Source organism: Salvia hispanica, chromosome 1 (assembly GCF_029641045.1).
Source record: "Salvia hispanica isolate PSC_SH4W2 chromosome 1, Shi_PSC_v1, whole genome shotgun sequence".
NCBI lineage: Eukaryota > Viridiplantae > Streptophyta > Magnoliopsida > Lamiales > Lamiaceae > Salvia > Salvia hispanica.
In genome coordinates, this window is record NC_142692.1 from 68,591,879 (window position 1) to 68,613,326 (window position 21,448).

Genomic DNA, 21,448 nt, shown 5'->3' on the forward strand with positions numbered 1-21,448 from the left:
AAGTATATATGTTCGGATAATTTCCACTAATTAACTGGCGCCAGTTAAAACACAGCACAACTAAGCATGATTACTTTCCTTAAATGAACGTAGTTATCACGCAAAGATATAAAAACCCCCAATTTAGAAGACAAAATCAACACTTTCTTCTTCGTTAATCGCTCTTTTCACACTCCTAAGCCAGCTGCCGACGAGCAATCGCCGCCGCAGATTAGTTCAAAAACCGCCTCCTCGCCGCCGTGGACCGGAACATATGCAAAAGCAGCTGCAGCCAATAATTTTAGAGGGAATAAATAAAGGTAGCATTAAAATAGAATAAAATCATTTTCCAATCAACTCCATTTTCAACTCTCATTGCCCTGTTATTTCTCTTTCCACTTTACCAAACCTAATCCTCTTCCACGACTCCAGTTCAAAATCAAAATTCCTCTTTATTTTATGCTTTTTTGAATAAAATAGCTGCTGAAGTAGTCGCGCTGACATTGATTGTTTTTTAAAATCAAAAAGCTATATGCGACGAAGCAGGGGGTGTTGTTGAGGGAGGAGATGATGTGCGTTTCGTGTTGAGGTGTGGATGGATGGTCGGTGAGTAGTTTGATTGGGGAAAGCAGCGGAAATGGTGGTGCGGAAGGTGGGGAAGTATGAGGTGGGGCGGACGATTGGGGAAGGGACATTTGCGAAGGTGAAGTTCGCGCAGAACACGGAGACTGGGGAGAGCGTCGCCATGAAAGTCCTCGATCGGTCCACGATAATCAAGCACAAGATGATTGAACAGGTTGCTCTCTGTTTCTGTGCTCTGTTTTTACTTTGTTGTGCATTGATGAGATTTGGACTTACTTGAATAATTGGTGCTGAAATTTTGGGAGAAATGTGAGTTGTAGATTCGGTTATTAGTATTATTATTATTCAATTTTATATTGGGTTGGATTATTGGTTTGAATTCGAGGTTGAGAGATGTGGATTTGATCTGACTGAGTTAGTAAATTTGAAGGAGGTTCTGATTGAGTAGAGGTGAACGGGATTTACCTTTCTGGTTTTTGTGATCATTTTGTTATTGCTTTGTTGAGTAAAAGATTTATGTCTTTGAAATTCTAGTTAATAGTGAAGCATAGGTTAACAGCATATATATCTTTGCTCAAAGGATCCGAACGTGTTTTGTGCAAATATTGGAAAAAAGAAGCCATCCGAAGAGCTCGTTTGTTAGGAACTGAGAGACTCTTCGGAGTTCATGGCATTTTATCTTGCGTTAACTTGAGAAATTTATTCTTGTGATTTTCATTTTGCAGATAAAGCGGGAGATATATATAATGAAGCGTGTAAGACATCCCTATGTTGTTCGTTTACATGAGGTATGCTTAAACCAAGCATTGTTAGTTCTATTGTCAGAGTAGTTTGATTATGTATTGTTTGGCACAAATATAAACTTGAATCTCCCTGTTAGGTCATAGCAAGCCGTACAAAGATATATATCATACTGGAGTTCATCACGGGTGGTGAATTGTTCGATAAAATTGTGAGTCCATGTACCTAGATACATTGCACTTCAAGAAATTTTTGTTTGGTATAGTCATTTAGCCAATGTCGCTGGTGTTGATGTGGAAATGTCTCTCGCAGGTTCACCATGGAAGACTTAGTGAATCTGAAGCTCGAAGATACTTCCAGCAGCTAATTGATGGTGTTGATTATTGCCACAGTAAGGGAGTGTATCACAGAGACTTAAAGGTATTACTTATTTCCTGTAAAATTGAAATCTTACAATTATTTTCTAAAAATTAAATATTGACTTCCTTTTACTTGTTCGCAGCCTGAAAATCTGTTGCTTGATTCCCAAGGAAATCTAAAGATCTCTGATTTTGGGCTTAGTGCCTTGCCCGCAGAAGTAAGATTTTGCTTAAGTTTCTGCATTTTATACCATGTGTTCAGGTTGCTACTGTTCTAATATTATTTTTTGTCTTTAGGGAGTCACCCTTCTCCGCACAACTTGTGGTACTCCTAATTATGTTGCACCAGAGGTAAGTCATATTAATATAGAGATTTATCTTTGAAATTTAATGTGCATTAATAAGAGGATATTTACTTTTATTTGTGTGGTGTGAGTTGTAGGTTCTTAGTCATAAAGGCTACCATGGTGCTTTAGCTGATATCTGGTCATGTGGGGTCATCCTCTATGTTCTGATGGCTGGGTATTTGCCGTTTGATGAGCTTGATTTGACAACATTATACGGGAAGGTATTTAACCATAATCTTATGACAATGCCTTTACTCATGGACCATGGTTTAGCTATCGATGCACAAGAACAACAGTTTTACTGGCGTTTGTATACAAGATATTTTAGGGAAAATATACATACATAATTTTCTAACTTTTTCAATTCCTTTTTCAGATTGATAATGCAGATTTTTCTTGTCCATCGTGGTTCCCAGTTGGAGCAAAATCCTTGATCCAGCGGATTTTAGACCCGAATCCTGAAACTGTAAAATAAATAGTTTACGTCCTTACTGGAACTGACTGTTCTCATTAAATATACTCATATCGGGGCTAACTCTCATATTTCATGGATGATATCCTGCAGCGCATTCGAATTGAAGAGATCAGAAATGATGAGTGGTTTCAAAAGAATTATAATCCTGTTGGACTTTCAGAAGCTGAAGACATTGATTTGGATGATATTAATGCTGCTTTTGATGATCCCGAGGTCAGTGAGGCTTTTTTTGGATCTTGGGTTTTAGACAGAAATAGAATAAAGCAAATAGTCTTATTTTTTTAAAAAGAAACACATGAAAAAATTATTTGTGAATATTATTTCAAGACATACTAGGCTAGATTGCTTGCTCCTAGCAAGTTGCGAAGCTCTTTCCTTCCCATGCATAGATGCATCACTTTTCATTTATCAAGATTAGTTTCTCAGCACTGGATAAAATCGCATGGCACTAGTATGGAAATCATTTTTAGCCGTTGTTCCAGTCTCATGGTCATGGCTAACACCATCCCAATGCTAATGTTTGCGTTCAGGTATGGGATTGGATTGAGACGATCCCTCTGCGCGATCATTGTTTCATTCTTCTTTTGCACTCCCTACTAATTGTCAAAAGTAAACGCATTAGGGTATTGGGTAGTATATTTAAATGGTGCATCAGAAACCAGTTAACACTTGAACAATGTCTATGGTCCCTATGCTAACTAGGGTGCATAAGCTAGATTTAAAACTTAAAATTTTTTAACCATCTTATTGCCTATAAGACCTCTTCATGATTGAAATCCATATGCCAAACTTTGTGCCTCTTATTCTGGACACAGCTGGGCTGATTTAGTTTCTAATTTTCCTTCCCATACTATTTGTGGAGCCATTTCTATCTAATTTGGTTAGCTAAAAGGATCAAAGACAGCCATCATAGAAATCAAATATATTCAGTTTTCAATCTGACACAATTATATTTAGATGCTGTTTAAGGTGTGAGGTGTACTCCGCTGTAATAATTAGTTTGCATGAAACATTATTCAAGTGATTGAACTTGTCTTTACTCTCTTCACATGAGAGTACTCAATTGCATATATAAGGGCAAAGAATTGATGTTCTTACATGAAAATTATGTCTATTTTTGTGACTGGAATAGGGCAAAATTGATAATCTTACATTACATATATATATGGCTTCGAGAGACTGATTTTTTGTAGCTTTTCATGGGTCCCTAGCTAATGATCCTTCTACAAATGTTTTCTGTTGTAGGAAGAAATGCCTAATGAGCAATGTGTGAATAATGATGATATGGGGCCTCTAGATCTCAATGCATTTGACTTGATTATTCTTTCTCAAGGGTTAAATCTTTCAGCCTTGTTTGATCGCAGGGAGGTAATGTGAATATCATCTTGTGCTGTACCCTTCACTGTATTTTAATTTGTCAATGCTGCTAAAAGCTCCGAAATTTGAAGTATCTTTCTCTATGTTGCACTCTGTACCACATTGGTGCTTCTAGCTTGTCGATTCAGTAATTTCACCAGCTTGGATTTAATGTCTGACCTGCATTGCCAGGATTCCCTGAAACATCAAACACGATTTGTTTCTCAAAAACCGGCAAAGGTTGCCCTGTCAAGCATGGAAGTTGTTGCTCAGTCAATGGGTTTCAAGACGCACATCCGAAATTACAAGGTGAAAATGAAATCGATTAATTTCCAATTGATCTTCTGTTTTCGTTGCTGTTATACCTGCCGCAGAAATGCATCAGAGCATTGTTCTGACTTAATTTTGTCACTTCTGGGAACGTGACTGGGTTATGTAGATGAGAGTTGAAGGTCTATCTGCTAATAAGACTTCACATTTCTCCGTGATAATGGAGGTAGATCTACTCCCATTCTTTCTTCTCATCCTAATATCTTCTTCACAACCATCCCAACAATTCCAACTCTTTGTTAACAGATCTTTCAAGTTGCGCCACCGTTCATCATGGTTGACATCCAGAAAGCAGCTGGAGACGCCGAGGAGTATCTGAAGGTTTCCTTCTCCTCCCTATATTTTACCTAACTCTCTGCATATTGTAAATAGGTAACATAAAATTGAGCATATATAGTTAGTTTGTAACCATACAATCTTGCAGTTCTACAAGAACTTCTGTAACAATCTGGATGATATTATCTGGAGGCCGCCCGATGAAACTGGGAAGTCGAGGATCACCAAGACGAAGAGCAAGAAAAGATAATCTCACAATGCTCCTGTACAATATTGTTGTAGAGGTGTAAACACTCGATGTTCGAATCCCGGAGATCCAGTGACATCGACTCGTACAACGCCAACAGAATCTGCTTCCACTTAGAGGCAACAATATCACATAGGTCACATGTGATCCCCTTGTGGTGTGTATCATTTGTATGGTGTTTTAGCCTTTGAGTTTTTTTGGTAATGTAAGTAGCTTTTTCTCTCTTGTGAAATTTTGAGTGTGACTTTGATATTTGATTGTACAAGTTTGTTTGGGTTGGTTTGTGGTGATCATAACACATTATTTCTTGTTCTTTCTTACTTACCAATTTATGGCAATTTTTTCAATTTGTATCAATTAAATCAATTGTTTTCAGATAAATGTCTCTAAAAACTAAAACTAAAATAAAATATTACTCCCTCCGTCCTAGATAATTTGACCCAGTATTCCATTTCGGGTCGTCCCATATAATTTGTCTCATTTCACTTTTACCATTTTTGGTAGTGGACCATATTCCACTAACTTATTCATGCTTACATTTTATTATAAAACTAATACTTTAAAAGTAGGACTCACATCCCACACTAGTATTCTTGTATAGTACTCCCTCCATCTGTGAAATGTTGTCCAGTTTTGCCATTTCGGTCCGTCTATGAAATCTTGTCCATTTTGTTTTTGTTCCATTTTTGGTAAATGGACCCTACTTTCCACTAACTCATTACACTCACATTTTATTATGAAACTAATACTCTCTCCGTCCCATGTTACTTGCACTTTTACTTTTCGGCACGTCACAAACTCCTTAAATTTTTGATAGTTTAAATTAGAATTAATGCATTTAATTAATATGTTAGTTTAAGTTAAAAGGTCTTTTATTAAGTGACGTCTCATTACACTTAAAATTCTAACTTAATTACACAAAAAAATCAAACTTAAATTTCCGGCCTAAAATAAAAAGTGCGAGTAGCATGGGACGGAGGGAGTATATAAATGTGGAGTCTGTATCCTCTAATTTTTTCAACTAACTTTTCTTTTCATTTTTTAAAATTCGCACCGAGTCAAACATGGACAATATTTTGCAGACAGAGAGAATAGTATAATTTATATGAGAGATATAATAGGTCTTCTTTCGACCCAGCAAGTTGTGATTCATCGTTTGAGTGAAATTTCGATAATAGAAAATAGAAATTGATACATGTTTGAAAAGATTGAGATGAAACTGATAATTGAGTTGAAAAAATTGGGATTGGGCTGATAATTTATTAAGATTATAGATAAATTTGATTCTTAATAAGATTGATAAGAATCTCAACTACCAGTAATAAACTAGGATTTGTTCAAATCAATATATTCTACTAAGATCATTGTCTTTATCAATTCGAACACCACCACTTTCATCCATGTGGCGATGGCACCACCTCTTATTTAATTTTAACTAAGACTTGTTTTCCTAATTAAATGTTATCACACATGTGTTTTATATTGTAAATCTACTCTTTAAGTATAAGTATGTAGTTAACTAATAATACCAAAACTCTCATGTAGCCGTTGGCATTAGCCATTAACTAGCCATTAGATGTTAATTAGTATTTTAATTAATTAATTGAGTGATGGAGCACCACCACTACATAATTTGTTTTATGGATTGAGGGTTAGCTTTTTTCATTTTAAATTATTTTATTTCTATTCCTTTCAACTTACTATTTCAGTTAGTTTTTTCATTGTAAATTCTTTTATTTTTATTCCTTCTTGATTGAAACAGATAGAGCAACATCGTATTTCCAACCAATTTTCTACCACAAAGTAAAATTATAATCAATTTTGATGAAATCGTATCTGATATGGCTTTAAAAAAAATTACTATATGCCAATGAATTAAACAATATTGTCAAATCTTAATGATAACGACGCCGTTCTGTTAAAAAGTGTGAACAGTATACTACTCGTACTTACATACTTATATAAGACCAAAATTTTTATTATGAGATAATTGAGAACAAATCCAAATTTCATAATTTCAAAATGGCAAAATAGATCAAAATTTAACCAAAATTCAATTTTTATTGACAATATGCCCTATAATTAATGAAGAGACTAATTTGGGTGAAGGTTTATCTGCTTATTTATAGGTGCTAAGGCTCTAGACAACAAATCTGCATTTATTAAACTTCTATAATCATCTTAATTCTATTATAGGGTCATACTTGATTGGTCAACTGCTTCTAAATTAATAATTCGTATCTTAATTACAATTTAATGCGGATGCCTTTAAATATACTATATGTCATGAATTATAGCCTTAATCAGAAACATATATATGTACCAAAACATAAGTCAAAAAGGTAACGTAATAATTCATATTAAGGAGTTGGGAGGCCTTAATTAATTAAACAGGAGACCATAGTCTTCACCTTAAAGAATACGACCAAAAAAATATAATATGAACTTTTCATGCATGTATACAAACAAATTAAATATATTGATTATTTAATGCAAATTTTGGAAATTGATACATTACCTAATCTTAAATGTCCAAATTTCTGTTTGTCTCAACAGCACATGGCGATTTGATCGAATTGAACGCGAAATTCAGGCATTTAAACCAATGAATTTGGAGGGTCAAATTGAAAGGATAGATGGTGACGATATTCTTATAATATCAACAAAATTGATTGAGGCAGTGTTGATGCATGATAGATTTTTTACATTCCAAACTCACTTGAGGGGTGACTTCAATTTACTAATCCATCTGTTCCATAGTAGTACAGGCGTTTCATTTTGAACTCTCATTTTAAAAAAATGATAATAAATAGTTAAAGTAGAGAAAGAGTAAAGTAAGAGAGAGAATAATGTAGTGAAGAGTTTTATCTATAATATTCTCTCTTTTACTTTACTCTTTCTCCACTTTAACTATTTATTATTATTTTTCCAAAATGAGTGCTCAAAACGAAACGTTTCTGTTACTATGGAACGGAAGGAGTACTATTTATCAATTTTTCATGTATTTTGTACGAAATTTTATATTTTGTTTTAAGTCGTTTGGATTTTTGGAAGTTTGTTGGTCATATAAATAATGTGGAATTCGTTTTGAAAGAAATCTAAATAGATTGAGTTTCTATTAGTTTTTGTTTCCTTTTGAATCAGTTTAGTCATTCTCACATGACTTAGATAGCAGTAATTAGGTGAGTTGTATAATTTGATCTGAATCAAAATATACTACTACCTTCACCTTGTGTTAAATGAGGTATTTTGGGAAAAAAAATAAGAAAGTGTTGTCTAGCAAGTTGAGTAAAATGAGAATAAAATAGAGTAGTGAAAAACTAAAGTATGAGAAATTAAGAGGGTTCATTTTTGAAACGGCACGAGTTGTAATGCATTATTGGTAAAGTAAGAGAAAGATAGAAAAAAAAATAATTAGAGTATTGTTAGTGGAGAATGAGACCACTCTATTAGAGATAAAAAAAAATTCATAAATAGAAGAAAATGATTGGAATATTTTTAAGGAACATTCCAAAATGACAAATATAGTCTATTTTTAAGGGACAGAGATAATATAATATATATTGATATAGATAGAATATATCTTATATGCCCCATAAATCATAATCAAATTTGCTTGGTAACTACTCTTTACATTTTTTGATGAATGCAAAATGTTCAAAGCTAAGAGTTAGAGCATAGCCTACCAATAATAATAATAACAGTCCAAATAATAAAAAAGAACTACAAGTAACATATAAGCTAACAAATGACAAAATCACTTATCCAAAAAAATATCCAAAAAAATGAGAAGATTGTTACAATATATAAAAATAAAATAGTATTATTGAAGCACTATTATATGTTTGAACGCGGTTTCACAATTTCATTCTTGGTTGGAATTTAGTATATATTGCCAAAGAAAACATGTCATGCATAAACCTATTTCCAAGAAGATGAAGCCAAATATAGAAACACAATTGCTGATTTAGTGGTATGATGAATTTCCCATTTGGATGATTGCTTGAGAAAACAAGAAACTAAAACATAGTATCATGTCATATGGAAATAGGGCCCCTTTCTCATGATGGAATGAGTTGAAGTATTAGTTCAAACCATGCACATGCAATGCCCAATTGCCATGTAGATAATTCAAGTCACCAACATCATACACATCATGTCAATTTCATTTTCATGTCACAATTTTAATTAATTGCTATAGTGGTCTAATCTATTTATGTGTTTGACCAACATAATTAACAATATGGACATTATGGTTGTCACAATTTGTCCCACTTTTGGTGGGAACTTTCTTGGATTAGGCAAACTTTTGGGGTCAATCTTGCTCCTAAGATTTTACTAATTGCATTTTGGTTTTTCTTTTTGGAGATTTCTACAATCTTACAATATAATTGGTGGTGGATATAGGGTGGCCAATTAGGTTACCATTCTTCTATTCTATGGCCATCAAATTGTCAAAAAAATAATAATAATTGTTTTAGTTTATTACTAGAATATATAATCTTGTTTAAAGCTGTTAGTCAGCGATGTGATCATTACGTTATAGTGGATCGAGAATGTAAGTGAACTCTTTGACGTGTGATGCTAGTGTCATTCTCAATCGTACTAGAATATCTAATCTTGTTTTCTCTATTAATTTATCAGTTACGCATTAAAATTTGTGTCATTTTCAATTAATCTATTTTTATGGGACAGAATGAGTAGAATTAAGAGATTGTTCAATGGATTAAATAAGACTAAGTCTTTGAAAATTATTTGGATGGATAGTTACGATTATGTACTTAATTTTGGAATAGTTTCACATAGAATAAGTGTTGTATTATATATCTCTTATGATAAATTAACTTCGTGGATTAATTCAAGCCTTAAACCCAATTAATCTTAACTAACTGAATAACCTAAAATTTGTACTACTACTACTTTAAATTATTCTCCGATTGAGGTGGACAATTACTATAGACTTGAGTTGCGTGACAAATTATTATAATCAATCACTGATCACAGTCACATTAACGATGCCATTATTTGGACGGTTTGCTTTAAAACTATATTATATAAATAAAGAAATATTTTTTTATTTCGAGGAAGACTTGGTTTTAAATTTAGCTGGTTTTATGACTTAACACAAACAAAAATGCACCAGTTAATTCTTTGTTTATTTGATTGACATATTTGTCGATTTGTGCATACCAAATTATTATATAGTCGACATACTTTTATGTGGGTCTATAGTCTATGATGCTTATCCTCATATAATCATGTTTATTTGGAGTTGGATTATATTAATGTTCAACTTGAGATTCATAGTTGCATTATTTATGTAGTGAGAGGCTTTAACTTATTGATATAAAGTCCAATAAATAATGATGTCATAATGTGGCTTATCTTAACTTCGATGCAATTGAAAATTGATACATTTACTACTGATTTAGTAAAATATTTAATTCACGCAATACTTTTTCTTAAGACTATTATACTTTTCTTTGGGGTCAAATGATCAACTCTTTCTAAGATAAGTAGAAAATGATGATAAAATGATAATAAAAGACATTTAATAGTTTAATTTATTATTATTTATTTTAATGAAATTTATTAAAAAAAATACTTTTCAAAGTCAATCAGATTGCATAATTTTATTGAATTATAAAATTATACGCACAAATTAATGTAGAGTCGGTTGGTCCAACACTGACTGAATTATTCATGTTGATTTTCATAAAATATTTAATGATAATGTATTAGACAGAAAAAAATAATAAAGATGATCCTGAGTACCACATATCTAATTTTACAATTGTAAATAATTAATTAAGTTACTTTGAGATATGGTCATTATTTCATGGGTAAAAATCGGATCAATATTGATGCATATTTAATTACTGATCAATTTGATATTCGTAGTTGATAGTAACACTTCGAATTCATAAAGTTAATTATGTGAGTGTTTTATAACTACACTTAATATTAAAAAAGATATACTACTATTACTATAGTTTTTTTTGTTATTAAGAAAAACTCAAACCAAACAGCAACTTAGACTGTTTGACAAACTGACTAGAACATGTCAAAAACAAAGACATATACCAATACGTTCAATATACATCAAGCTACTAACAAAGACAACTAACTCTGGACATAAAAATAAGAAAACATAACAATGTTAGCCGAAAAAAATACAGCGATTGCTCGTCACAATTCACGCACGCACGCACCAACAACCCGACCACAGACTCTACTAAAAATATGCATCCGAGACAGTGGCGGACCTAGGGGAGGGGTAGGAGGGGGCGGTCGCCCCATCCGTGCGACTAATTTCTTCTTACCCGGACGTAAAGTTACCATGTCCGCCCCCTCCATTTGCCTCGACGTCACCCCAAAAATCGAAAAAAATTGTCATTTTCGCCCTAAACCAACCTACTAATATATATTTCGCCCCCTCCGTTTATCAATCCTGGATCCACCACTGATCCGAGAAGTGAGAAAACATACCACACCAACTATAGTGTCATAACCCATCAAAGAGAACTAGATTCCTTCCATGTTCTAATAGTTCTTCAATTTAAATTATTAACTCAATTTAATTTAATAATTCCATGCTACTAGTAGTATTATAAGTAAGACATAGGGATTCAATATGCGACGATCGAGATACAGTTACCAAAAAATCAAAGAGGGTATCTTGGTTTTGCAGTAATTATTAATTAAGGAATCCAGACTTTGCCAAGCTCAATGCTGACACCACTCTACTACTTTTAAATGTAGCCAATAATACAGTACTATGAATTAATGTTCCCCATATTTCACTTCATTCACCTGCATTTTTTTCAAACTTCAATGGTGTTATTTACCAGAATATAAATGAATGTAAATTTTAACAAAAATTGTAAAAATAACCTTAAATATGATAGATATAAAAACCTTGATTAAAAATTTGGAGCAAACTTGCTTGGTTGCATTTCACCAAAGATTAAAGTGGAGAGCTTACTCAAACTTGATGAACCAAAACATACTCCCTCAGTCCGGCATTAATTGTTGGTTCCAGCACAGGTTTTAAGAAATGTAAAAATAAGTGGGTTAAAAAAGTTGGTGGAAGAGTTTCAATTTTATTTATTTGTTTTATAATAAAATGTGCATGAAATAAGTTAGTGGGATGTGGGGTCTACTTACCATTTATGATAAAAGTGAAAGTGGACAATTAATAGGGGACGGACTGAATATCGTTTAAAGTTCTCATTTTTACAACGTTCGTCGAATTTCAGTTTTTTAAAATGTTTTCAGTTATAGTTATTTTATATTTTTATGAAATTCAAAGCTATTATTATAGATAGATATCATAATTTTGCTAACTATTGTCACACATATTTGTTTTTTTATACTCCCACTGTCTCATAAAGATTGTCCCATTTTTCCATTTCCGTCCGTCCCATAAAGTTTGTCCCATTTCAAAGTAGTGAACCCCATATTCTACTAACTTATTCCTACTCACATTTTATTATAAAACTAATACTCCCTCCGTTCCATAGTAATAGAGTCATTTTGGGTACGTTCCATAGTAATAGAGTCATTTCCCTTTTTAGTAAAAGTCAACACATTTTTTCACACCTACTTTACTCTCTCTTACTTTATTCTCTCTACATCTCTCTACCTTTTTCATTTTCCGTTTTACTATCTCTTTACTTAACTTACCTAACACAAATTTTGTTAATCTCCGTGGCGAAAAGAAACGTCTCCATTACTATGGAACGGAGGGAGTACTTTAAAAGTAGGGCCCACATCCCACCAACTTTTTTAACTCACTTTTTATTAAGTACATTTTTTAAAACTCGTGTCGGGTCAAAGTGGGACTATCTTTGTGGGACGAACGGAGTATTTGTTTAGTTATATAGTAACAATGGTATGCGGCGTTGGTATCATGTATATATATGTGTGTTGTGTACGTAGAAGAGTAGAAACAAAGAAACAGAGCTAAAATATTGAAACAGAGCAAAAAATCTTCTTCTCAAGCCACACTCTCTTCAGCTCTCTCTCTCTAGAAAATGGGTTGGCGAAGAGCATTTTGCAACACTCTCCCCATAGATAAGAGCTCCGCCGCCGCGGACAAGCACCGGAGCTCTAGCTCAACCAGAAGCAATCCACCGACTCCGCCATTGCATTGCAAAACGAATTGCAGTAAGAGTGTGGATGGTAACAACGAGATCGACGAAAGCAAAAGCAGCGCCTCCACGCCGAGAAATCGTTCCAGAATCCGATTCCGCTCCGCGCCGTCTTCTCCTAGATCTCCTTTCTCTGTGCTTAAGAGCACGCTTCGTTTATCCAGAGTGAGTAATTATGCATATTTATGATTCTAATTGGTGTTGATTTTGATTTTGATTTTGATTTTGATTTTGACTTTTTTTGGTGATTTTGTGATGCAGAGTAGCTGTGGAGTGTGTGTGCATAGCGTGAAGAGCGGGCAAGGAACGGCGATCTACACGGCGGAGTGCGGCCACGCCTTCCACTTCCCCTGCATCGCCGCCTTCGTCGCGAAGCGGCGCGCGCTCGTTTGCCCTGTCTGCGCCGCCGTGTGGAAGGACGTTCCTCTGCTTGCAGTCTACGCGCAGCAAAACCGCCAATTGGAGGAGGAAATTGATTCTGGCGGGAAAATCGCCCCTCTTTCTAGCCCTAATTTGAAGAGGCGGTGCAATGCGCCGCCCTACGACGACGACGAGCCCTTGCTCACCCCCAATTTCAATCGGATTCCGGATTCCGTGGCTGATGAAGCGGAGGAGGAGGAAGTCGAGGAGTTTCAAGGATTCTTCGTCAATCAAATCAGTAGCGAATCATTTACCGGCGGTGATTTGAAGACGGTGGAGGTGAGCGTCTCCCCGGACGCCGCCGTGATCTCCCAGGGGCGGACGCATGACACCTACGCCGTCATCGTGAAAGTCAGGGCGCCGCCGCCGCCGCGCAACCCCGGCGCCGTGACGCGCGCGCCGATCGACCTCGTCGCGGTCCTCGACATCAGCGGCAGCATGACCGGCGCGAAAATCGAGATGATGAAGCGCGCCATGCGCCTCGTCATCGCCTCCCTCGGCCCGGCCGACCGGCTCTCGGTGCTGGCCTTCTCCGCCGCGCCGAGGAGGCTGCTGCCCCTGCGCCGCATGACGCTGCAGGGGCAGCGCTCGGCGCGGCGCATCATAGACCGCCTCGCCTGCAGCCAGGGCACCAGCATGGCTGAAGCCCTGCGCGAGGCGACGCGGGTGCTCGAGGAGCGCCGCGAGAGGAACCCCGTCGCGAGCATTATACTACTATCCGACGGCCTCGGATCATCCGCCGACGAGAGCAGTCAACACTCTCGCGCGTCGTCTCACTCGACCCGGTTCTCCCATGTGGAAATACCGGTTCATTCGGCCGGTTTTAGCCGCGAACCGGCCGAGAACGCATTTTCAAAATGCGTGTCCGGTTTATTAAGCGTGGTGGTCCAAGATGCGCATATCCAACTCGGGCTAGCGCCCGGGTCGGATCCGGCCGAGATTACGGCCGTATACTCAATGAATGAGCGCCCATCCATCCTCGGGTCGGGTTGCATCCGCCTCGGCGATTTATACGCCGAGGAGGAAAAAGAACTACTCTTAGAAATCCGGGTCCCGGCTTCCCGGGTCGGGTACGGGTCGCACCACGTTCTATCAGTTAAATGTTGTTACAAGGACCCGGCCACGCAGGAGCTGGTCTACGGTAAAGACGAAGCGCTCCTGGTGCCGAGGCCTCAAGCCGTCCGATCCGGTCTGCCCAGGATCGAACGGCTGAGGAATGTCTTCATCTCGAGCCGGGCCGTGGCCGAGTCGCGGCGGCTTATCGAGCGCAACGAGCTTGCTAGCGCCATGCAGATGCTGTCCTCGGCTCGAGCGTTGCTGCTGCAGCCGGGGGCGGAGATGGCCGGAGAGTACGTGAGAGGGTTGGAGGCTGAGATGGCGGAGGTGCAGTGGAGGAGACAGCAGAAGGTGGCGCCGCGGCGGCGGAGCAGTGGGGAGAGAGAAATGGGATTGTTCGCTGATGAGAATGGGAAGCCGCTGACGCCGACGTCGGCTTGGAAAGCCGCGGAGAAGCTGGCTAAAGTGGCTCAAGTTAAGAAATCTTTTAACAAAGTTAGCGATTTGCACGGCTTTGAAAATGCTAGATTTTAGCTGCCATTTTGTAATTTCCTTTTTCTTTTTCTTTTTCTTTTTTCAGTCCTTTTCTTGTTGTAGAGAATAAAAAACTGGAATAGCTGGTTAAATTAGTTGATTTTTACTTGTACACGGTACAAAACGATTTTATAATATTTTGTTATTTATTTCTTGTGCAATATCTAAATATATTCGGGAAACTGAAGTATGGCATTTTCTATATTAAATGTATGTATATTTTGCAGATGAAGTGAGTAAGGAGAATCCCAAGACGAATGTGGCCAACAATGATATTATAAAGAATATCAAGTAAGTTAAACAATTGTTTTTAGATGATTTCCAATGCACAAAGATATTGCTTTATGATTAAAATATGGAATAGCAAAATTATTGGCATATGATTAATCAGTCTATTCCGAGATGTGTTGGTTTATCCAATTCAATAGAGAGAGAGGAGAGAGATAATTGTCTAGGCCCAATAAAAATAACTATTGGGCTTCGTTTAAATCTAATTATTGGGCATTAAATTATTTATGTAAGAGTAACAATCATTTATTCCTTAATCCATTATTCTTTTCTTTGTCTACTAGTAAATTTTGTTTTATGACAGTAAAACTTCAATATTTCATGATTTTACATTCTAACTTGTAATTTTAGATATCTGTCCACTCCTTTTCCATCTTCATGCTATTCCATTATAAGTATCAAACATGTCCTAAATAAATTAAATGTGTATATATGATCTAGACACTAAATGACAGTATGGCACTGAATATCAAGTAAAAAGAATAATGTAGAGAGTAGTAAACCTATATAAGAATACTTGACATGAGACAGAAATCTATATATGTATGCTCTTACACCTTAATTATATAGTTTACAAAAGGTACATAGAAGCAATAATTAGAGGAAAACTGTGTTAAACATCAAAGAGGGAAAGATTTTCCAAGAAATCCAATCCCTTTAATATATTCATACCAAAAAAAATTAATCACAATTGAGGCCTGAAAGCAATAATCATAGAAGATAGCTTAATTCTGTGATTGCTCCACCTTGGCTCTTATTTTCTGTTCCAAAACAGAAATCTCAGTCTCAAGGCTGAACATTCTGTTCAGAGCATGCATGTTCTCTAGCGTCTCGGACAGAGTCCGGCTGTCGCTCCCGTCACACCTCAGGTGCTGCATTGGGCCGTGCAGAAGCTTGTTGACGATGCCTCTGCTGAGATCGTCAACAGCCTTCCTCGTCTTCTTTGGAATGTCGTCTCCCATTTTCGACAAGCACTTCTCCAGCTCCGCGCCTCTTATTCTCTCAGCGTACGCCCTTAATTTCTTGATGGTTGGGACGGTCTCCAGTGAATCGCGCCAGGCTTCAAATTGACCCGACTCTTCTGCAATGATCGCCTGAGCTTCCATTGCTTTACGCAGGCGGTCTTCTTTGTTGGCTGCCACAACCTCCTTCAGATCATCCACGTTGTAGACACGTGCAGTCTCGAGATCGTTGACACATGCGCCCACGTTTCTTGGGACAGAGATGTCGACAAACAGCCTCAACCCCCCCACGTTTGAGCCAACGGGTGGGAGGTCCACGACGTGCTCTTTCAGAAAGAGTGGAGTCTCTGATGCAGTGCTTGTGAAGACCACATCTGCTTCTGCTGTGCAGGTTAGCATCTCAGTGAGGGGTTTGTAGATGATCTCAACATCCTTGATCTCCTCACGAATGGCGGAAACTCTTTCTTCAGTTCGATTCACCACCACCATCTTCGTGCAGCCCTTGGCGGCCAAGTGCTTGATCACCAGCTTTCCCATCTTCCCCGCTCCAACAACTAGCATCCGAGCAGTGGAATGTGAGGCTTCGGGGAGTTTCATCAAAGCCAACTCCACCGCAGCTGAACTCACGGATACTGCACCAGCTGCAATGTTCGTCTCAGTTCTAACTCGCTTCCCCACAGTGATCGCGTGTTTGAAGAGCCCACTTATGTTCCGTCCAAAGCCCACTACTCCCTGCCCGACCTTAACCACTTGCTTCACTTGAGCCAGGATTTGACCCTCACCCAATACCAGGGAATCCAGCCCAGCCGACACTTCAAAGATGTGTTGAGTCGCGTCATGATCATAAAGTAGAAAACGATGCTCACAGATCTCCGAAGCTGGGATTCCACTAGTCTGACAAGCATACAATCTACCATGAGATTCACAGTGATAATATAAACCTTTAGCAGGAAAAAAGTCAGATGCTACAAAGATGAGAAGTCTCAATAAACATAGCTTGTTTCTGCTATAGGCTAACTGCAACACCTTCTATAGAAAGGTTTAGATGCTATCGATGATAAAAACCAACCCGAATGACCATTATAGACAGTCAAGATATAGATACCTTGGACATCCAATCAGTCACTTCTTTAACCCCTCGGTGACGAGAAAGAGCTACCACGTAGATTTCCATTCTGTTGCAAGTACTCAGAACGGCAGCCTCTTCGATATGATTCAAACCACAGAGCTCGCTTATAGCTCTTGGCCACTCAGCCTCAGGAACAGCAAGTTTCTCCCGCATTTCAACAGGCGCCGTGTGGATGCTGAGACCAATCACTACAATGCTGCTTCTTTCTTTTGTGTATCCTGCAAGAAAATCCAACAATATGATTTCAAGAAGATCCCAGTCTCCTAACAGAAACCAAGCAAATTATGCTCTAAAATGAAGGAAAATTATAAGAGAAGATACAAGCAGATTGTTGTAATAGACCAAACAGTATATGATCAAAGCCTAATAAGTCAAATAAATAATTTACAAATATGAATAAAAACTAGCAACTGATTCCAATCAAATTAGGGCTGAGTTTATTCTTAGGGAAGAACAGCTTCACATCATCATTAAGCTTAATCATATCATCGATTAAATCCGCAATCATTAAGCAAGTGAGCTCAAATCTAAGAAATTCAATTGATTAATCAATCAATTAATCAATCAAATCAAAATAAGGATTGTGTTCATACTGTCAGCGGCGGAGGTCTTGAGCTGCTCGAGCGCCGATAAGCTCGAAGCCGAGGCCGAGAAGGAAGCCGCATTGGTCGGCTCCGCCGCGTCGGCTTGAGCCGCCAGGGCGTCCGGCGCAGCCTGGCACTTGATCATTCCCCAATTCCTCCGGCTCAGCGCCGCTCGCCTGGCTCGAGGAGCGGCGGATGCGGACGGCGACGCCGCGTTCCTCACCAGCAAAGCTTCGAGCTTTGCGCCCACAAATGCACTGGAAACAGCCATGTTGCACAATTTGCTCAAATTGGGGATTAATTAAGCGGAAGACCTAGAATCGGGGAAATTGGGGGTTTTGTGAGTGTGAGTGATTATTGCGGTGGGGGTGATCGGTGTCGTCAGAAATGGGGAGGGGAGCATGAGCTGCTTGAGGCCTCGGGATTGAATTGATGCATGATTTTGGCAGTTTTCTTGATTTTTGATTTGTTTTGGAGTGGATGAGAGAGAGAGGGAGTGGAATTGGTTGGATTTCTTTGAATTGTGATTGGCTGATTTGGGGCGTGTTCTATCCACACTACTCTTTTTTTCATAGCCACATCACCACCAATTGGGAGATACTCCTACAATGCAAATATGGAAAAATGGTGTTTATTGTTTTTATTGTTTGGTTTGACAATAAGATAAGATTGAGGTTTATGAATATTGTTCGTTGGATAGATATGGGTTGATATTTCATCTCGATACTGGTTGAATCTTGCGTTCGGAAAGGATGAATCGTTTTGAAAAGGAAATATATTGATGTGTAGGTGCGAATATTTATTTTACCACCGTGATATTTGGTTAATGACCTAGTTATCCCATGGAAGAATTGAAGATAGTATATTTATATTATATCCATATTGCTTTCTCCACTTAGCACGAAGAATAGCTTGGAGTTGTGATTACAGCTTGGATTTTGTTTCAGACAATAATGAGAGTATCTTGTAGCTCACTTTTTGTAGTATGGAAGAGGAATAAAACTTGTTATTGAAATGAGCTGTTAATAATGTAGATGAGGTAGGATGTGCCTTTGTTAGATTTAATATGAATTATACATAGACGGTAGTTGGAGTTATTGACGCTCTCGGATCACTTATCTAAGATCTATTGGGAAGAGGATCGTGTTGGGGCATATGAACAACTTGATGCATTGTCGTCTCCCTTTAACCTTTTGATCGGATTTTATTTTCCTTCATGTGTCTTAGTCTTTTCATGTAGCAAAATTAGTATGGTAAATCTAGGTTGATTCAATTTCAAATAATACTATAATAAATTAATCTTAAGCAACTAATAAATCACAGATCACACCTTTTTATCATCTTTTTTACATTAAATTATTACTTATGTAAAATCTTATATGCATATTTATATTGGAGTAGGAACATAAACAATCAAAATAACTCAGAACTCATAACATATGTGAGTGGGTTAGGATTGGAATCAGGATGATTTCATTTATTAAATAGAACAAAGCACAAATATCCCACAACTTAACCACTAATATCCACAACATTTGTTTGACTTGAACAATCCCACAATTTAATTTAACTATTATAGTACTAGTTTAATTAAGTTTTAGGACTGTTATATTATGTCCTATATGTGATAGTATCTATGATCTTAGATGCCTTATTTTAAATGTATTCACAATCACAAGATTTTGACTTAAAATGCACTTTGGTTATTTAGAGGGGGAAATGAAGCGTTATACATGCTTGTTCTTGTGCATGATTAGCACCAATATAAGTTATATTTTCTGTTTTCATAATGAGTACAAATTAAATAGAAAAATGTACTAAAATGTGAAATTATTTGAAATCTCAAAATCATCAACCAAATTTATACAAAACCACTATTATTCAAATTTTTAACTTGATTGCGAATCATATAATTAATTTATTATAATAATTGATCAGTCGTATAGTAAGTCCAAAAATAATAATTAGAGATGTATGTTGTGACAACGAGTATGGTAGATGCAAAAAAATGAAAAAGATAAAGAGTGGAAAAAGGGGAAATTGTGTAGGATTTTTGTGGATGCTTGTGATTGGCTCATAAGATTTCATAGGGTGTTTGCGCCACAACTTTCAACCATGACTCGTGGAATAGCTTTGTTCTCACACTTGAAGATGTGGACATGAATAAACATTTTTTTTTTCATTTTCAATTAACCTTTTTTGGTACATTCATAGGCTATGGTTCAGTGATGTTAGTTTTATTTTTTGTTGACGAAAGTGTCAGTACAATTTTTTTTAGGAATATTGGCATCTAAGGTCATGAAATTTTCAAAAAGTTGGGTTTTTCCTACAAACTTTAAAATTGGCAAATAATATAATGAACTTTACCCCGAGTTTGTTTTTTCCCACGAGTAAAAAAATCCATGTTATTTTAATAGATTGAAGAATAATTTTAGAGGGTGTTCTTCAAGAAAAACTATTTTCAAAGATTGAAAAACTTGAAGTTTTCAAAATTGTTGTCGAGAAATTACGAAAAAAAAATTCGTATCATAATATTATTTGTGGGAATTTTTTCATTTGTGGAAAAAAAACAAACACAGTGTAAAGTTCGTGATATTATTTGTCAATTTTAAAGTTCGTGGAAAAACCCAACTTTTTATAAGTTTCGTGATATTAGATGTCAATATCTTTTTTTTAAAAATAAATAGAGTACAATAACTGGGCCTGTAGTTTTGCTTCCAATGAAGAAGCGATTGGCCTTATGGCTTACATTTTTACGAGACTAGCCCTCAAATCAAAATGGGCTTTTGAATTGGGCCGAGAACTTTATATAGATTAATTTCATGAATAAACGATTAGGGTAATTGATCGAACTGAATCTAAGTCGAGTCGAGTCGAGTCGAATTATCCAATTCAAAATATAAAAATTGCTGCAACAATTAAAATAAATAGGTGGAAAACTTTGAATACAACTAATTTGGCATGGTAACAATATACAACCATGCACATATGTTGAAGATCATTATTTGTATCTTAATTTACACTAGAAAACGCTAAGAAGACTTTTTATTTGAGTAATACAATGTAATTGATTAAAATAGTTAAGTGTTTAGTTTGCATTATTCACGTATTGTGACTGACTAATCATGATAGCTCGGTCAACATTATATTAATTAATCAAGTAATCGGATAGTTTTTTGTCACCCCAAAATTATGAGCATCATTCATTATATCAATTATATATGCATCATCCACCCAATCAAAGAGTGCCCAATATGACATACTTGACTAGCTTATGCTAATCAAGTAAAAAATGTTATATTCACTAGCTTATGCTAAACAAGTTTGAATGTCAACTATAATAGCTAACTAAGTCAACTTATCTCATCTACAAAAAACCTAATTTTATTATGAAGCATATGCAAGAAGTGCCATAATTGAAAATGTCAAGGTCTTTGGCCATTTATACAATCCACGTCTTCTGCCTTTTTAACTAAGTGTACTCGTTCTTTCTTTATGCGGTGTCACTATAAGACTGTGCCACTTCATGTCGACCTTCAATATATAAATAAGCCTGATTTTGGAAATGGTGGACACACTGCATTTGAACTTTTACATCCAACAATTCTCGTAAAGCTCAAAAGATCTCGC

General features: G+C 36.6%; 3 protein-coding genes across 3 annotated transcripts; 2 read left to right on the forward strand and 1 right to left on the reverse strand.

Annotated features, from left to right (window-relative positions):
• Positions 1-122: 122 nt before the first annotated feature.
• On the forward strand, positions 123-5,005 carry CIPK8 (CBL-interacting protein kinase 8). Its single transcript, XM_089057638.1, has 15 exons — positions 123-299; positions 508-775; positions 1,287-1,349; positions 1,442-1,513; positions 1,615-1,722; positions 1,805-1,879; positions 1,959-2,012; positions 2,104-2,229; positions 2,385-2,474; positions 2,574-2,696; positions 3,729-3,851; positions 4,032-4,148; positions 4,279-4,335; positions 4,416-4,490; positions 4,594-5,005. The coding sequence occupies exons 2-15, from the start codon at positions 617-619 to the stop codon at positions 4,693-4,695; spliced, it is 1,344 nt and encodes a 447-aa protein (XP_088913764.1). The 5' UTR covers positions 123-299; positions 508-616; the 3' UTR covers positions 4,696-5,005.
• Positions 5,006-12,655: 7,650 nt separating this feature from the next.
• On the forward strand, positions 12,656-15,016 carry LOC125219140 (E3 ubiquitin-protein ligase WAV3-like). The gene is made up of 2 exons (XM_048121022.2): positions 12,656-13,010; positions 13,107-15,016. The coding sequence occupies exons 1-2, from the start codon at positions 12,729-12,731 to the stop codon at positions 14,853-14,855; spliced, it is 2,031 nt and encodes a 676-aa protein (XP_047976979.2). The 5' UTR covers positions 12,656-12,728; the 3' UTR covers positions 14,856-15,016.
• Positions 15,017-15,756: 740 nt separating this feature from the next.
• On the reverse strand, positions 15,757-18,342 carry LOC125222367 (glutamyl-tRNA reductase 1, chloroplastic-like). Its single transcript, XM_048124915.2, has 3 exons — positions 17,828-18,342; positions 17,211-17,452; positions 15,757-16,999 (listed from the first exon to the last, which is right to left on the reverse strand). Exons 1-3 carry the CDS (start codon positions 18,087-18,089, stop codon positions 15,869-15,871), a joined length of 1,635 nt encoding a protein of 544 aa, XP_047980872.1. The 5' UTR covers positions 18,090-18,342; the 3' UTR covers positions 15,757-15,868.
• Between the last annotated feature and the right edge of the window lie 3,106 nt (positions 18,343-21,448).

Coding starts and splice junctions, on each gene's coding strand:
- CIPK8 (XM_089057638.1), top strand. CDS start 617: ATGGTGGTGCGGAAGGTGGGGAAGTATGAGGTGGGGCGGACGATTGGG. Junction 1,514..1,614: donor GTGAATTGTTCGATAAAATT/GTGAGTCCATGT, acceptor TGTCTCTCGCAG/GTTCACCATGGAAGACTTAG. Junction 4,336..4,415: donor ATTTCTCCGTGATAATGGAG/GTAGATCTACTC, acceptor CTTTGTTAACAG/ATCTTTCAAGTTGCGCCACC.
- LOC125219140 (XM_048121022.2), top strand. CDS start 12,729: ATGGGTTGGCGAAGAGCATTTTGCAACACTCTCCCCATAGATAAGAGC. Junction 13,011..13,106: donor GCACGCTTCGTTTATCCAGA/GTGAGTAATTAT, acceptor TTTGTGATGCAG/AGTAGCTGTGGAGTGTGTGT.
- LOC125222367 (XM_048124915.2), bottom strand. CDS start 18,089: ATGGCTGTTTCCAGTGCATTTGTGGGCGCAAAGCTCGAAGCTTTGCTG. Junction 17,453..17,827: donor CAAGACCTCCGCCGCTGACA/GTATGAACACAA, acceptor ATTTTCTTGCAG/GATACACAAAAGAAAGAAGC. Junction 17,000..17,210: donor TGACTGATTGGATGTCCAAG/GTATCTATATCT, acceptor TATGCTTGTCAG/ACTAGTGGAATCCCAGCTTC.